The 16,868-nt window shown below is 40.0% G+C and overlaps 1 protein-coding gene across 4 annotated transcripts in view; it reads right to left on the bottom strand.

Annotated features, from left to right (window-relative positions):
- LOC123985148 (protein PHTF2-like) overlaps positions 1 to 16,868 on the bottom strand; it is a 76,705-nt gene that overhangs the window by 31,753 nt on the left and 28,084 nt on the right. For 3 of the 4 annotated variants that reach the window (XM_046072551.1, XM_046072552.1, XM_046072549.1), the window contains exons 2-3: positions 15,035 to 15,093; positions 3,795 to 3,875 (exon numbers count right to left, since the gene is read on the bottom strand). In XM_046072551.1, the coding sequence (XP_045928507.1) occupies positions 3,795 to 3,839 (45 nt within the window). In that variant the 5' untranslated portion in view covers positions 3,840 to 3,875; positions 15,035 to 15,093. The remainder of the gene's footprint in view (positions 1 to 3,794; positions 3,876 to 15,034; positions 15,094 to 16,868) is intronic. The other variant, XM_046072550.1, reaches the window with a different exon arrangement.

The following is a 16,868-nucleotide window of genomic DNA, read 5'->3' as shown; positions in this document are numbered from 1 at the left end:
GTTTTTGACTAATTTTAGCCATCTGTAGATTTGGAAATACCTGATTTGAGACCTAAGACCATTTTAATCCTGCAGTTACGTTATGGTCTAATTTAAGAACCAAAATAAAGACGCAAAACTGTGAAAACCTGCTATTTTCAATTGACAATAGTTGTTTGTCTCATGTAGACAGCAGCGTTTAGAGTTCACACCTTTAATTACATTTTTTACATCTCAATTTGAGTCATCTTCAGTGTGATCTGATTTCAGTGAAAGATTTATGTTGACATCTTCATCTGCCAGGTGCAAGCAGAAGATCAGAGAGAGAGAGAGAAACATACAGACAGATATGGAGACAAGGGAGGCTGTAGAGAAATAATAATAGGCAGACAGATGAGCAGGGGCAGCCTAAGAAGAGACAGACAGGTTTGTGAGGACAGAGAGGCAGACAGGTGTGTAAGCTGAGAGCTGCAGGGGGTGCAGCGCTGGAGTCCAGCAGGGGATCTGATATCTGAGACCATGGAACAAGACGACACACAACACCGACTCTGCTGATGCTGACAGCACTGAGGAGCTCACTGCCAAAATACTTTGCATCAAAAAGAGTCTGGACACAAATATAGGAACTGTTCTTTGTACCACAGTATCTTTTCATTTTAAAAGGGACAAAATGGTTTAGAGGTAGAACGATAAATTGATATTAGTTTACTGCAGATCTCTCTCTCGTTCATGCCAAGGCTTTTGTCTCCTACTTTTAAATATTAAGTTATTTATTTAGCACCTCTAAAATAGTGTGGATACTATGCAAGCACCACATTTTGTCTATTTGTGGTTCAAATACAAATAAGAAGTGGCCATAGTCACCGAGGGATACGCATTGTATAGGTCACCATGGTAGCAACTACTGATTCACAAGGTTTATTGTCTATTATACATGGGACCAAAATTTACAAATTTACAAAGTTAACATCATGCTGTATTGAAGAAGACTTAAAACTAGAGACTGACCACATTAACGCATTAGGAAAGTATTTACTGAGGTAATAAATCAAGTGAGAAGTAGACTCATTTTGTCATAAACTTGCATACAATCAGACTTCTTTTTGCAAACAGTGGATTTGTCCCCTGCTGGCAATTAGAAAGAATGCCAGTGAATAAAGGCTGCAGCTAAACCTCCTGTTGTTGCATTGAAGATGATGGTCGGGCAGTTTCACGTGGCGTCGCCTGCCTACATTGAGGACGTAATACATCAGCTCAATAAAGCATCTCCGTATCAGTTTAATAGACAGAGAAGCATCTGTATTGTTCAGGCATGTGATTGGCAAAGGGCAAAAAAGCAGGAAAATATAACAACCCCCCATAGACCATTTTTAATGAAGAGACAGCAGCAAAGGTGGTCGCCCGTTTAAGATCTGGTGGCCTAACTGTTAAAGAAACAGTTATATTCAGGGAACTCAAACAGCCAGATCAGTCTCTGTCTATTGATAAATTGTAGTAAGAAGTCTGACATTTCAACTCTAGCAGCGTGCGTGTGACGAGAACAACCGTGTCTCACGGGATAGCGCCAGTTATACAGAAGTTGTTGCCATGGTTACCTCGTGGAGCGCTTGTTTGATTTGACTAGTTACTCAGCATATACTCCTTAAAAAGTAATATTAGCTACTCTACTTATTACTGGGTGATATAACACCACTCTCTCCAGACGAGTCCAAGCATCACTGGCATCAGCAGCCGGAGTTTCTTTCTGAGTTTCACGCTGCTGTGCTGCTTTAGCTGATGCTTTAATTAAGTAACGTTATAGATGTAGAATTGTTCGCGGTTAAAAGCTTTTTGCTGGTCACACAAAGTTTACAACGGAGGACAATGTTCTTTGCATCTTAGACTGTGACACAATAATGGCAATAACGTTACTTACAGCTGTTGAAAATACCTCTCTCTCTCTGTTCTCCAGTCTTCCTTTAGCTTTTTGGCAGCTGACTCGAACAAGATAAGGTCCGGGGTTGTGCAGCACGGTCGCGCATTCACGTCAGGGATGATGCATTCAGTAGCGCTGCGTTACTTGGAATAGTAACTGTAATAGTACAACTGTTTAGGAAATAGCAATCCGTTACATTACTCTTTACTGGGAAAATTAATATTACATTATTACTGCCCAACACCTTGATACGCGAGAGCGACTGTGGTAGGCTATACACTGCACAGACCTGTGTGGAATTGGCAGTTGAACGCAAACAAACATCGTTGTTGATACTTGGAAAGGAAAACTTTACACACGTCAGCCTGTAGATGTCCTTAAATGCTTTCCATTTCACTCGGCCAGCTCTTGTATCCCCCTCCTTTTTTCCCCCCAATTACAGATCTGCATGATTCACCTGGGTCAGATTTTCAGGTCAAAAAATCCGGAATAATCCGGAAAAATCACATCCCTGATTGTTGACCGTATTGAAATCATACCATCGGGATTTCAAAAGACCCTGGTAGGGTTCCTCAATATCGGTGGCCTGATGGCTCGGGGCCAGTAAAAAGTAACGTCGGGACAGTTGAACAAGCAACCCACTGTGCAAAAACATTAGTATTTAAAAAAAATAAAATAAAATAGAAACTCAACATCCTGCAGTTGCTTTGCAGCTTTTAGTTGGCGCTCACCATTGTCCAATCCAGATTTGTAGTTACGCGACAAGTGGTTGTCAAATATTATTTCGCTAATCTCAATCAAGCAGCAACCTCTGGGTCTGAAAGTGAAAACATGCAGACGGAACTTAAAACTGTATTCTCTCTAACGGCAGGCAGGGGGCGAGTCCGCTGGTTCCATCAGAAATCCTGGTAAAATGTTGCTACTTCTCAGTTGAATTATTACCTCAGTAAACACTTTCATAATGAGTTTATGGTCTCTGTCGCTAGTTTCAAGTATTCTTCAACACAACATGATGTTAATTGAGTAAATTATGGTCCTATTTAGGGGGAAATAGACGATAATGCAGCATATGCTTTTGGGCGGGACTACCTTGCTACCATGGTGACCTGTCAGTCCGGATAGAGGCGACTTGTATCCGCTCCTCTGTGTACATTGTTTTTATTAAATGGCTGTCAGCAGGAGAGAGAGCCCGTCATGTTTGATTCTGTTAGTATTGTTTTAAAAGTAAACTGTTTTGTTAACCTTTTTATTTTTTATAATTTTAACTGTGATTACATTTTAGTTTAGTTTTTTTATATCCAGGATGCATTTAATAACCAATAAAACATGTTAACAGTATAATATAACTTATAAGTCTTTGGTTTTGTTGTAACACTGATAAATAACTTTTGGAAGGAGGGCCAGTAAAAATTGTCTTCGGGCCAGTAAGTTTCAAACAGACTGGCCCAGTGGGGCCAGTTGCAAAAAAGTTTAAGGTGGAGCCCTGCCTGGTATACCGTAATACCATGATACTGCCCAAGCCTAGTGTGAACACATGCAAATCCAACTATGCTCAGCAACATCCACAGGCTGATGAAGGCCTTTATGATTTTTCACCAGGGACATACTGCTTATTAAATTAAGTAAGCATCATCCAATGTGAAGCGAGGCTCTCTGGAGTAACACGTTAATTCCCAAAGCCTACAGTAGATGCAATGCTAAGTTAAAATATTTAAGAGTAAATGTAGCAGTATAATTCAGGGTCATGTTATCCTTATGAATATTTTAGTGAAAATACACAGCAAAAACAGGGGGCAACCAGCACATGCATTTTTATTAAAAACTTTTTTTTTTTGTCTTATTTTGTGACATGCAAAACATAAGCGAGGCGTGCAAATGCAACAAATGTACAGCGTCTTACCTTTTTCTGGTACCACACCACAGCATCTTTTACTTTGGAAGCCATTTACATTTCCCTTCTCCTGGCCTAGGGCATCTTAGACTGAAATCACACAGCAAGAGAGAGAGGCAGTGTGAGTGACAGAGTAATGAGGAAAGAGAGAGGACGAGTGAAGTCTATATACCTGGTAGGGAGGTGTGTCCTGATAAGTGACGAAGGAGAGGAGAGGAAGACTGTACACACACACACACACACACACACACACACACACAACACACACACACACACACAGGATTGAAGGCATTCATTTTCTTCCCAAGAAAAACAAACACACATTTATATATTTTCTTCTGACACTGCTGCACTCGAATCTCTTTCAGACATACACGTACGTAAGTAATAAAGCCAGTCACTTTTACATGTTGTTTGCCTTGACTCCCATCTTACAGCATAAACAAACAGTCTTTCTATAAGCCGGGCTGGGACAATTCTCGCTGGATGAATCATATTCTGACACACGCAGAGGCACATTAAGACACACATGCATGAATTTTCAAAAACTGGTTAATGGCTGTTCCCTTGCAATGTTTGGGCGTGTGAGTGATTGGCCTAGAAAACAGGTCCATAAACACACATACAATTAAAATTGACAACCTTGCATTGAACCACCTGAACCACACCCACATCAGTGCTAATTAGTAGCTATTTAAAGAAAGAAAAAGAAGACATTGATTCAAAAGCAGAGTGAAAATGGAAAAATGGGAGGAAATTTGTCTCACGAATCACAAATGTGTTAGGGTTGGGCGATGTCTACAAAATTTCCATCGGACGATGAGGGGAGGGGGGGTCTTATGTGCATGTGTTCACTCGCACAGACTTCACTTTGTAAAAAACTTGGTAGCCTATAACGTTACAAGTCGCGGTGAATATTTTACAAGCACGGACCAGGTAAAGCAGCACTGAACACACAGGGTGCAGATGTTGGTTTCGGTTATTTGATAGGCTGCGTCATTAACAAGTCCACAAGTGGCTGACCTGTTGCTGTGATGACAGATCACGGGTGGAAAAATAAAAAAATTCCGGTAAAAGACAAAGTTCTGTGTCTGTGTATCTGAGCGTGGGGAGAAGAGAATTCCAAGGAATGTGCAAAGCACTTGGGGGTATAATGTGAAACATTTGCCTGCTCAACGTCGTGATGTCAGTCTGTCGGCCCAACCCTAAAATGTATGTGATAAAATATATTTATATACTGTACATAGCAGAGGAAAATGACAACTATAATCTTCTACACTACAAAACAAAAATCTCTTTAGACAGAAAATCTTAATTCAAGGTCTTCTTACCAGCTTTACCCACCATTTTCAAATCTCCACGCACTGAGGAAGACCGTGAGATGTGACTGAAAGATCCAAAAAAAGCTAGTTTGTCAGCCTTGAGTTTGGATGCTTTTATTAAAACTGCTATAAAAAGGTCAATAATTAATACTCACACTAAAGTCCACAAAACATGGTGTTCTGCACACACGCACATACATACATAATCACACAACCCTGTACGCAGGATAAGCGATTGATGATGGATGGATAGATATATACCTCACACAGACTCAATATATAGATCATTTTATTACAATGATTCCTGACCACCATCAGATAAACCCTTTGTTGAATTATTATCATTTGGTTATTAATATCTGGGTCACTGATGGGAAATGCACACAGAGAGCTTGCTTTCATTTGTGACTATATGCAGTGTGTCAGTCAGTGTGTTATTACTGTAAGTTGTCTTTGAAACAGGATCTGCTGGTGATGTGAGCTTGTTTGTTGTGGTTAAAGAAAGGAGCAGAGGTTTACTGGATCCACTTCAACAAACCGGAGCGATTAGTTCCAAGTTATTTGACACAGAAGATTAAAAAGGAGTTATTTCCTCGTTTAAAATCAGCTTAACATGGTGCGTCTGAGACAAACATCATTGAATGTCTCAATACGTCTTTGAAACATAGTATTAATATGTGTTGTAACTTCTTCGAACCAGACTGTTTTTCTGAGACATTAAAAAGCAGAAACCTCTTTCGGTCAGGTGGAGGAAGACAAGGAGAAGATGTGGTAAATAAGAAGGTGTAAAGTGGAAAACATGGAGGCCTCTGCGGTTAGCCACTCTTTTTCCCCTCTTCTCTCTTGGTCGCTGCCCCTCTTGCTTCCTCCTCTCTGTCTGTCAGCCTCTCTTTTGTGACTCTTTTCTGTTTCTGTTACATAAGAGCAGCGTTGTCCTGCTGTGTGAGTGGGAGGGATGGAGGAACAGATAGATGGAGAGTGATGGAGGGCAGCGGCTGCAGGCCAGGCCGATTATAGGCAGAAATAGCTTTGTTTTTTCTCTTTGGCTTCGTCGGTTATCAGGAATTATTACTCAATACCTGATGAAATATTGCAAAAATACAAATTTCTTTCTGTTTTGTTTTGAGGGTGAGTATTCATGATTCATTCATGCATTCAAGTTTCCCGTTTTACCTTATCGTTTCGACATTTTTCCTCTTTTCTCTGGCTTTACTCTCAAGCTTTCCACTCAAATGTGAACTTTTGATTTGACATAGCAGAGTGAAGACATCCTGCTTTGCATGTGAAGGCTTGTTTGTGCTGCCAGCCTCAGTCTGCACAGTAGTCCATCGCTGACGTTGGCATTTGCAGTGTCATCCTTTTCGAATGAAGTATCTTGGAAACATTTTATGCGCTTAGACTTGCTGATAGTTTTGAGACACATTTCAAAAGAATTGAATCCATTTTGTGGCCAACAGCATTCTGTGGCAAAGTTTACATTGAAAGAAACATGTGCAAGATCATACTACAGTGCTATTTGACAGCTTCGCAGCTTATCTGACAATAAAACCACAACACTTGTTTATCTGTGCAATAAAGTCACCACCTCAAAGAAACAGAGGAGTATTGGTGAGAAAACGCATCATAGCGCTCATGTTCAAAGCCACGGTGGAGTGAGTCCAAGCTCAGTGTATCAAGAAGCTCAAAAAAGCAGGTAGGGCAGAAAATGTTCTACTCGAGCCAAGTGTGAACGCTTTCTACATCAGGCACAGAAGTCTGCTAGTAGTGTTAACTCAACACACACGGCAAACCACAAGCTGGCTAATGCACAAGACTGCAAAATACTCCGTTCCTATACCTGTCAATGCGGCATGCATACTTCGCATAAAAGGCATTCTGCACATAGTGTTGCAGAGGTGTGGGTGTATATGCATTTTTGTGTGCGCGCGCACGCACGCCCCCCCCCCGCACACACACGGCAAGAGACATTTTTAGCAACAGGAAGAAAGTATCTTGCTCGTCTGTTGTCTACAATTACATTCATCACTGCTTCCTCCTTCCGTCTTTCACGGCTGAGCTACACTATTCCTGACATAAAATCCATCCACTAGCTTTTTGCTATTGCACATGCATGCAAATAAAGCATATCTGAACTGAAACATGGCACACAGAAAGAAGGAGACTGACAGAGATAGTGTGGACGATGCTGGTTTGTCCTTTTTATGTGAAGTGGTTACACAAGTAAATGGGCCAACAGTGTCAATAGAGAGTCAGTGAAAGAAAGACTAATTGACAGACCAAGACGTAGAGAGGAAGAAGGGGGTGTATGTAAAGAGCAAACACCATTTGGAGGGTGAGAAAAGTATTCTTGCAGCTTGCACTCCAAAAGCCTCCACAAATGTAATCTACTGCAACTAGTCCTTTGTTCTGGTGCTGCATTATGTTTCAGATCTCACTCAAGACATGACGATTTATTTATTACTGCCTTCAAAAATGGCAGGAATGTGCATGTTTCCACAAAAGAAATCCAGGAAAAGCGTGTTTGAGTGGTTAAAAAAAAGAAAAAAAGAACCACCTCATGTTTTGATCATTTTGGTCAATTCCCTATACAATTAAAGGACAGACAAAACTGCTAATGCAGCTTTGCATGAAGCCTTTTTCAGAGCATGATGAGTTGCTTGTTTTTAACACTTTCAATTTACAATATAAAACAGAAAAGCAGCAAATTCTCTAGTTTGTGGAGCTGGAACCAGAGAAAGGTTGGATTTTTTACTTGATAAATGCCATCAGTGATTAATTCTCTGCTGATCATCATTAATATTAAATTGACTAATGCTTTTAAAACTTTAGATGGATATCTTTATATGAAGATGAGCAAACAAATAGAGGATCAGGTGCACAAAAACTATTGTTACACATTTCACTCATGAGATTTCTGCTATTTGGTGTTACATAATATAAAATGTTTTGAGATCAGATCAAGCTGAGTTATAAAAATGGCTTTGTTTCCAATTACTGACAGCAGCAACCAACAACAGCTGCTGTCAACAAATGACAAACTGTTTTGCTGCTTGTGCAACCGCAAAGCAATGGTAAGCCTGAGTGAACCAGAGAGAATAAAAACAAACAGACATTTATATACAGACAGACAAACCTATGGGACCGACACCCCTTCATTAGAGAAGTTGGACGACAAACAGCAGTGTTTTCTGTTTTTAATTCTCTCTGACAGCTTTAGGGCTTCAAATCCTCCCGGTCCAGAGGCAGTGATAAGAAAAACAGACAGATCCTCCCTGTTCAAAGCCTCAAAATCCCTCCATCACACCTCAGAGTGATGCCAACACTGATTCACACACACATTATCAGACAAAAACACACACAGACACATACTATTGCCTAATACGGCTCCGTACACTGGATTAGCTGTAAACTGTTGGGTTATTATTTATGCTGGAAAACATAAGAAAACAGGCTGAGAGTTATTTCCTAACGTCCTTTTTCCAAAACCACACACTCGCAGTGTTCCCAAAATACACTGTGGTTTGCTACAGGGTATTTAGGGAACCGAGCCTAGACAACACACACACACACGCACACACACACGTATGCTCTGGTCACAGGAATCACAGACATTGAAAAGAAAACAGCTAAGGCAGTGTTTTCCTGGGAACCTCCTAGATTTGAGACTACATTTTTACCCACTGGCATATATTTTAAAATGTAATGTGCGTGTAACCATAATGATTTTTAATTCATTTTTCTACAGTTTATTTTCATACCAGTAAATGTGATAACAGCACACTCGTGTCAACAAGTTTCATTCATTCACAAACACACCCCATTACAAAGCTCTCAAAGAATTCAATGACTTCAATAACAACCACACACACACACACCCCATAATACACACAAACACACACACACACACGGGTTGCCAAGTCTGTCTGACCAGTGGTCTCTCTGAACTGACCCATTTACAGAAAGAGAGAGAGAGCGGTCAAGTCAGACAGTGGGTATTATGTAGGTCACAGTTTAGATGAGGGCTCTTTTTGTGCCAGTGTGTGTTCGTACACATGTGCGTGTGTCTTTGTGAGCAGGAAATGGTTGAGTGTAATTAGCCATATGTCTCCTGCAGCTACTGTATGAATGTTAATGTGCGTCAGGGACAGAAGGAGGTTGAGTTTTAAACTTGATCTTCATGCTGCCTTCAGGGGAGGGATGGTAAAGAGATAGAGACAGATACTTAGTTGGTTAAACAACGCAGTTTCATCTAAGTTTTATCAGTGAGGTTAAGACCTAAATAATGTAAAAAAAAAGATGGACTACTTATTATAGAAACTGTACATTGTTGCCGCTCCCTCACACTTCCTATGTTTACATAAATTAATCAAAACATGACAGTAGACTATTTTATTTAAACACCCATACAAGAACTTTGCTTATTTAGATATTTCACATTTCAACCCTTTTTGCTAAATTAAACAGAAGATGTCAAAAAATGCATGGTATCCTGTACTGAAGCCTGAGGATCGTGTTGTTGGTAGCCTCAAACCACGTCACATAACATCCACCCCTTGTGCTCAGTTTTTTAGGTTTTAAAATGGAGGAAGAAGTCGTTTTAGAGCAGAGCTAACCGCTTATCAGAATCTAACAAAAGTTACATCAAGACAACCTGATAGTAGTTCCGTAGACTCTTCTGTATTTTGAAGATTAGATAAGTAACTATTTTCAGTAATTTAGTGCTATATGAGCTGCCTGTCTTCTGATTCTTATAGCTGTTAAATGTTTATTTTTTGATAGCTGTGTACGAAGTTGGCTTGAGGTGAACATGTATCTCCTCTTGAATTCTTATAAGGCCAAATGTGTCTCCGAAGTACAATTTAAAAAATATTTTCAGCTCTACTAGGAATGGGAAATATGGATAAAATCTAGTATTAAGTGTGTGTCATTTTGTTTCATTATTTTGCAATATCAAAATCTATTAAAGTAACAGTTTACAGAGCCAATAGACCGGTAATAATGTATGCTTTGGCTAATTCAGTAAATGAATTCAACAAATACTGACCATACTCAAATCAAGGTTAATGCAAAATTCATGTACAAATCCAAGATTACCATTAATTCAACCTGCTCACTGAGAAACATTACCTACATCGGCCTAACAGATTCAGAGATGTTAAAGGGAGCTACCACGGTGTATATTTTCACATCTTGCCCAACTCTTGCGGCTGTAGTGCATTTCTATGTGTTGTGGATCTACTCTCAGCCAGAACTAATGTTAATGTCACATGTAAAGAGGTAAAAGGATGTTAGATGTTCACTTTAAAGTAGCTAGCAAAAATTGACAATACAACCTCAATGCATCACTAATGTTAAACTCTCTCTCTCTCTCTCTGAAAAATGCTAAATGATCAAATCCATAAAGGAGGAGCAGCATAACTCCAACCCTACATTCTTATTAACTCACAGGAGTGTATCAGAAAACTGCAGCGATTAATGAAGAGACCTATGCTTGATGTAGTTGAACCCTGACACTGTCTGTTCACATGAACTCCACACGCAAGGCCACAGACTAAGCTGCTTCATCGTAGACAGCAGTGGCACTATCGCATAGCCCACGAAGGATATCATTCAAAACACACACACACACACACACACACACACACACAAAAGTCAGTGAGGAATCTAGTGTGGTTGTTCATACCAGGCGCACAAACACACACACTCAACGACGGTTAAATGAGGGATGCGTTTGAAAGTGCGTCTAATGAAAAGTGAAAGATGTGTGTGTGTGATGAGTTTTTTTTTTATTGTTCTTATAATATTTAATGTAACTGGTTATGTAACATGCTTCCCTCTGACTTCACGTGATACCTTACAGCTACTCTCTGAGATGAACACACACACACTTTGTCTTAATATTCCTAATGTGTCACATTATTTTAAATAACTAGGGTTGGTTTCCAATAACCGGTTATATTTTGCACTCTGTTCCAAGTTCTTAAATTACCTAATTTTGAAGCTCTGACTCTAATAAACCTCTTATTGAATATTTTATCTCCTCTCTTTTCTTAATTAGAAAAGCACAACTTACCAAACATTTAGGTAGTGTCCTTTAACATTACGTTTTCTGTACAGGGTTTCTATGCTTTTTATAGTGGAGGGAGCCTGCTTTGCTTTAAAGAAAGAGTGCCCCTGTAGGTACCAGATGTGGTGATTGGCTGTATGTCGTAGTGTTTACGGATACTAGTTTTCGGTGAATTACTGTTACGACGGTAATGTTGGCTGCCAATCCACTGCCAATTTGTCTGTACATTTTTGCCATCTTGCCAAATGTGAAATAAAAGCAAAAATATTTACCGATAAATAAAGACCCCGAGCAGATCTGATACCAACATTTATAAAAAGGGGCACTATGTAGTTTGTCCGAGTAGCTTAAATTAGCTACCGTTAGATTAACTTGATCGGCATCTAACATTAGCGTCGTAACATTAACAGAACAAATCGTGGCTTTCTGCTCTCAGAGCTTTTACAGCTATTGTCAGGCTGTGTTAAGTCCTGTTTAATAAGCCGAGCTGTATTTCATTGTATAAGTTCTCCCAGAGCTGTTAAATAACTTAAATACGATTATTTAACTGATCTGGGGTCTCCATAGTTGATCCGAGGACCCGTTAAAACTATATCCGTAAACACGCCAACGTACAGCCAATCACAAACTGCCACTTCATCATGTTATGTGACGTTACCAACAGGCGGAGGCCCCCGAGCAGATCTGACCACCCGAGCACATCTGGTACCTACACCTCCACTAATATCAGAAGAAATAATTAAATTTTTATGAAATAATATATTAGGCTAATTAAGGGGGGAAAAACAAACCGTGGCTCTGCACCACACAGCAAAAGGCTAAATACTTAATGATTGAAGCGACTGTTTAAACTGTCATACAAAAGATGAGTCTGGTCTTATTCCGCTCACATCATCCTTACACTTCACTGTAGTTAATCAGAGCTTGACGCTGCAATGGTATCATGCAATGGTGGAAAGATCACCTGATACATAATGGGAAATTGATACACTATTTCACTTATTATTAAAAGCCAGACTGGAAGGATTTAGATAAGTTAGGCTGTGTTCAGACTGCAAGCCAAAGTGACCCAAATCTGATTTGTGTGCTCATAATGTATGTGTTTGGACATGGGCCACTTCCGTACGTCATCCAAATAAGATAAAGGTCGGACTTTCTCAAATGCGACCTCAGTCTGGACAGTCAGATCGGAAGTCATGCGACTCCGACGTCCGACTCTAGTCTGGAGCGACTGTCATCACAATTCTGCGCTAGCGGGAGCTGCCGTGAACGCAAACATGGAGGAGGGCAGCGATGGAGGTCATTTGCTCATGAATTCCCTTTCTTCCACCGGAAATCAACTTAACAATAAAACCGTAGACTCTAAAGTCCGTGGCCTCGAAGCGCATGCGGGTCACACTGCAGTCTGATATGGACCACGTTTTAAAAAAATAGTGTGAACCTTTTGGGTCTCAAGCATAGACTTTCTTTCCTCTTCAGGCTTGAAAACCTAGACGATTGCTTAAATTTCTATGGAAGTCTTAAGTTCAGCAGAGCAGAGGAGAAACGCGTTGAAGGTCAATCAGTTCAGTGTAGGTTTCCTAAACATTGTGATGCGTAACTGTACACACGCCTCCATCCCTCCATCATCTGCAGCAACATCAGAGGTTTTACATGCTGCATAAAACGTTAACATGAGTCATGGTAGGTTTTAAATTTAGGGTGCTGGCTTCATGTGACCGGCTTCCTGTGTTTTCTACGTAGAAGCAGGGGAGCTTTGAAAATGTCTCACTATCTGCTTGCAGCTCACAGGTGGGCCCCCTTCAGGGCTGCTAGAAAAACCACAACTAACAGAATCATCACAGCGGGTTTTAAGACAGCTGCAACGAAACAGGAAAATAGAGAACACATCTTTTGGAACTGCCAAAGCTAAAAAATTCCACACTCAAACTTAAACCAGAACCAAATCTGTCTGTGTTTGGAGTGAAAGCAGTTATAATAGAGATATCAAATAACCGGTATAATATGGTTAATGATAAAAAGCCACCATCCCACTTATTCCCATGGTTGTTTTTTCCCCCTCTTCCTCCCTTGTAATAACACACACACACACACACACACACAAATAAATAAATACGCACATAAGATATGTAACTGTATCTGAAAAACAATAAACAGAACTTTTTTTATTTATATAAAAGGTCACTCTTGGAAAAGTTAGTTTGCTTGTTTATCCTTGGCTTGTAAAAACCAAGCTGCTAATTTTGGCCTGAAAAAGCAGAATGTTGCAGTCAAGTTTAGACAAGTTGAGATAGTAACTGAGAATGAAGCAATACTGCTGACAAGTAGTACACTGATCTCTATCAAAGGAGACCACGAAGCTGGCTTTTAGGTGGACAAATGACGTACTAGTCTCTAGTCACTAGAGAGTAGAGAGAAGAGAAGATTTTAACGTAAATGCTTATGACTGCTGGTTTTCTGTCAGTGTAAAGTTTCTGTCTAATGAAAACATGAGTGCAATAGGAGGCCTCCTTAATGTGTTTGTTAACTCGTGATGAGTAACACTAGCCTCTCTCTCTCCCTCTCTCTCTCTGGGTGCTCTATATTTCATGATGGGTGCAGGTTACATATCTGAGCAGGGTAGAGGGGGCACACGTGTGTGTGTGTGTGTGTGTTAAACTGCTTGTGTGCATGTTTGTATGCCTAAAGGGAATACAACGCTGCTCAATTGAAGACAAAGGGTCGAAGGTGTCGGGGATTCTGAGAGTGAGTGCAACAGAGGGAGGCGGTGGGAGACAGGATTCGTGTTTTCCATCATGTAGGGTGAATCCCTGACAATCTCAAGTAACGCCAAATGACACGACACTTGACCTATACAGGGCTTGATTATATAGCAACACACACGAGAGCGCGTACACGTGCACACACAGAGTTAGTTAACTCATTCTACATGTTTTAATCAGGCTTTGTGAATGGTCACACTTAACCGACTTTGTCCACTGGCAATTCCAATAATGTTTACTGGTGCCAAAAAGAGAAAGTAGAATTAGCCAAGTAATATTGCCTATGAACGCAGAGATAGAGAATCAGGCAATATGTGTCTGCCGCAAATTAAATTCCCTTCCTAAAACACAACTCAAATGATTTATAATCATCCATCCAGAGGAACGTTCAGAAATGAAGGACATTTAACTAAAAAGTGCAGTTAAAATCATCATAAATCATCTTCAGTTTCACCTAAATCACATAACAAATAGCCTTTTCTCTTCTGGGAGACCATTATACGTCCCTGTTCCTGTTTAGTTAATGGTAATGTAACATAACCCTGCACAGAGGTCTTTGAGCTTTGGTTCAATTAAAATTAAACAAGTCACACAAGTCTATTCCAAAGTCAAATCATTTTTATTTATGTGTAATATTAGTCGAATTTGTGAAAATACAAAATACATTTCTGGACAAACTGAACATGTAGTTGGAACATGGAGAAACTCTGTGGTCTCTGGTTTCCTGTCCAACAAACGCACAAGCAGACAAACTGAAGGAACTGAGTCGCGCAAACACATATGTGCTTCTGCTGATTGTAGACTGGCTTCACTTTAGTCCAAACATACACACGCACGCACACCACTCACTGCAATCCTCAAAGCGAAAATATAGCCTTTTTTCATATTGTCCTATTTTTCCATCTGTCTTTTTCTCTCAGGCAGCAACAGTAGTACTGTTGCTGTCTTAACATGGTGTGTGTGTGTGTTTGGAGAACAGACACCCTCACACAACAGAACACAGGCTGTTGAAGCATGCAGCAGCACTCAAACAAAAACAGACTATGTGGATTTGGGGGTGGGGGGGGGGGCAGCAAACTAGTAAACACACACACTCACCTCTAATCAGGCTGTGTAGCTGACGATGTTTCGTCCTCACAGCCAAATTAGGACTGGAGCTGGACATTTAGAAAACAGAGATTTGTATTAGTATTTTTTAGTATTCTATTTTATTGTACTTATCTGTATATATATTTTAATAGCTAAATCATAATTATTTATGTACATGTTTTTATTTCACACTTGCTTTGGCAATGTAAACATCTGTTTCCTGTACCATTAAAGTCCCATTGAATTGAACTGAATTTAATGAGTGTGTGTATCAAGGCCGCCTGGCCTGGGATGATCACATTTGACATTCAAAGCAACAGCTGTGTGTTTAAAGCTCAGCAAGAGACACATGCAGCTTTTAAACATCTCTATGCAGTTTCATCACATGGACACAAGCCAAAGACCAATTACATGCATAACTCGAAAACTCTTTTTTACAGAAATTACATGTAGTTATTAGTATTACTGGCCTTCGTCTAAGTGACTAAGAGGAAGTGGCTCTTTCCTGAGAGACACACACTGCCTAGAGGCAACCCGTGTATGAATTCTAAGAAACATTAACATCAGCAGCGAAAGACCCCAATCTTCAACCTTCTCTAAAAATGCGGCTGTTATGGTGCTTTCAGACCAAAAGCAAAGCGAGCGAGCGAGTTTACATACAAAGTCAATGCAAAGACACGTAGGCCGGCGGAGAGCTGCTAAACTTGGGGGAGAGGAGGCAGGGAGCAGCGCTCCAGCTTTTGGACAAATAAACACCTATGGTCTGACTGGATTATGCTCTGACAACTACGCCGTTTGCTCGCGGGAGGAGCTCGGAGTAAACTGTTTTTATTAAATTAGCTTTTTCCTTTAGTTTTTGGGATTTCAAAGTTGATTTATCTTCACTCGAGCTTCTCAGCAGCTAGATTCCGTGCACATCCGGTTCCAGTGTTAGCGTCGGTTGGCACCCAGAACTCTGTTGGACTACAACTTCATATTTATATAAAAACTGCACAAAACTAGACATTGCTGGGAGAAAAGAAAACGAGGAGGTTGAACTACCTGGTGAGTTCAGAAAACATGTGTATGTAACTTTATTCCAGCTATCGTTGTACTTTACTGTGACCAAGTTAGCATAGCCCTGATCGATCCGAACTCCATTCAGAAAACAAACATTTTAGAAGTTGTTGTCCTGCTGAAGGACCTGGGAAAGCATGAATTCATTCAGTTTGATCCGTTTATTGCTCTTTAAATCACAGCAAAATGTTTACTTTGGGTTCATACAGCTGTAGTAATGGTAAGTTGTGTTTATTCGTGTTAGTCAACATTGCCAAGCAAACAAAAAGTATTTTTGTAGTTTGGCAGTGTCTTTTTCACTCATAACGTTGGCTATATCATTACCTTTAGGGCATGTTTATCAAGTCAATTTACATACAGTGGGTACGGAAAGTATTCAGACCCCTTTAAATTTTTCACTCTTTGTTTCATTGCAGCCATTTTCCAAAAATCAAAAAAGTTCATTTTATTTCTCAGTAATGTACACTCAGCACCCCATCTTGACAGAAAAAAACAGAAATGTAGAAATTTTTGCAAATTTATTAAAAAAAGAAAAACTGAAATATCACATGGTCATAAGTATTCAGACCCTTTGCCGTGACACTCATATTTAACTCAGGTGCTGTCTATTTCTTCTGATCATCCTTGAGATGGTTCTACACCTTCATTTGAGTCCAGCTGTGTTTGATTATACTGATTGGACTTGATTAGGAAAGCCACACACCTGTCTATATAAGACCTTACAGCTCACAGTGCATGTCAGAGCAAATGAGAATCATGAGGTCAAAGGAACTGCCTGAAGAGCTCA

The sequence above is a fragment of the Micropterus dolomieu genome, linkage group LG16, assembly GCF_021292245.1.
Source record: "Micropterus dolomieu isolate WLL.071019.BEF.003 ecotype Adirondacks linkage group LG16, ASM2129224v1, whole genome shotgun sequence".
Lineage (NCBI taxonomy): Eukaryota > Metazoa > Chordata > Actinopteri > Centrarchiformes > Centrarchidae > Micropterus > Micropterus dolomieu.
The sequence above is the reverse complement of the archived record's forward strand: the minus strand, read 5'-3'. Positions and strand labels throughout refer to the sequence as shown.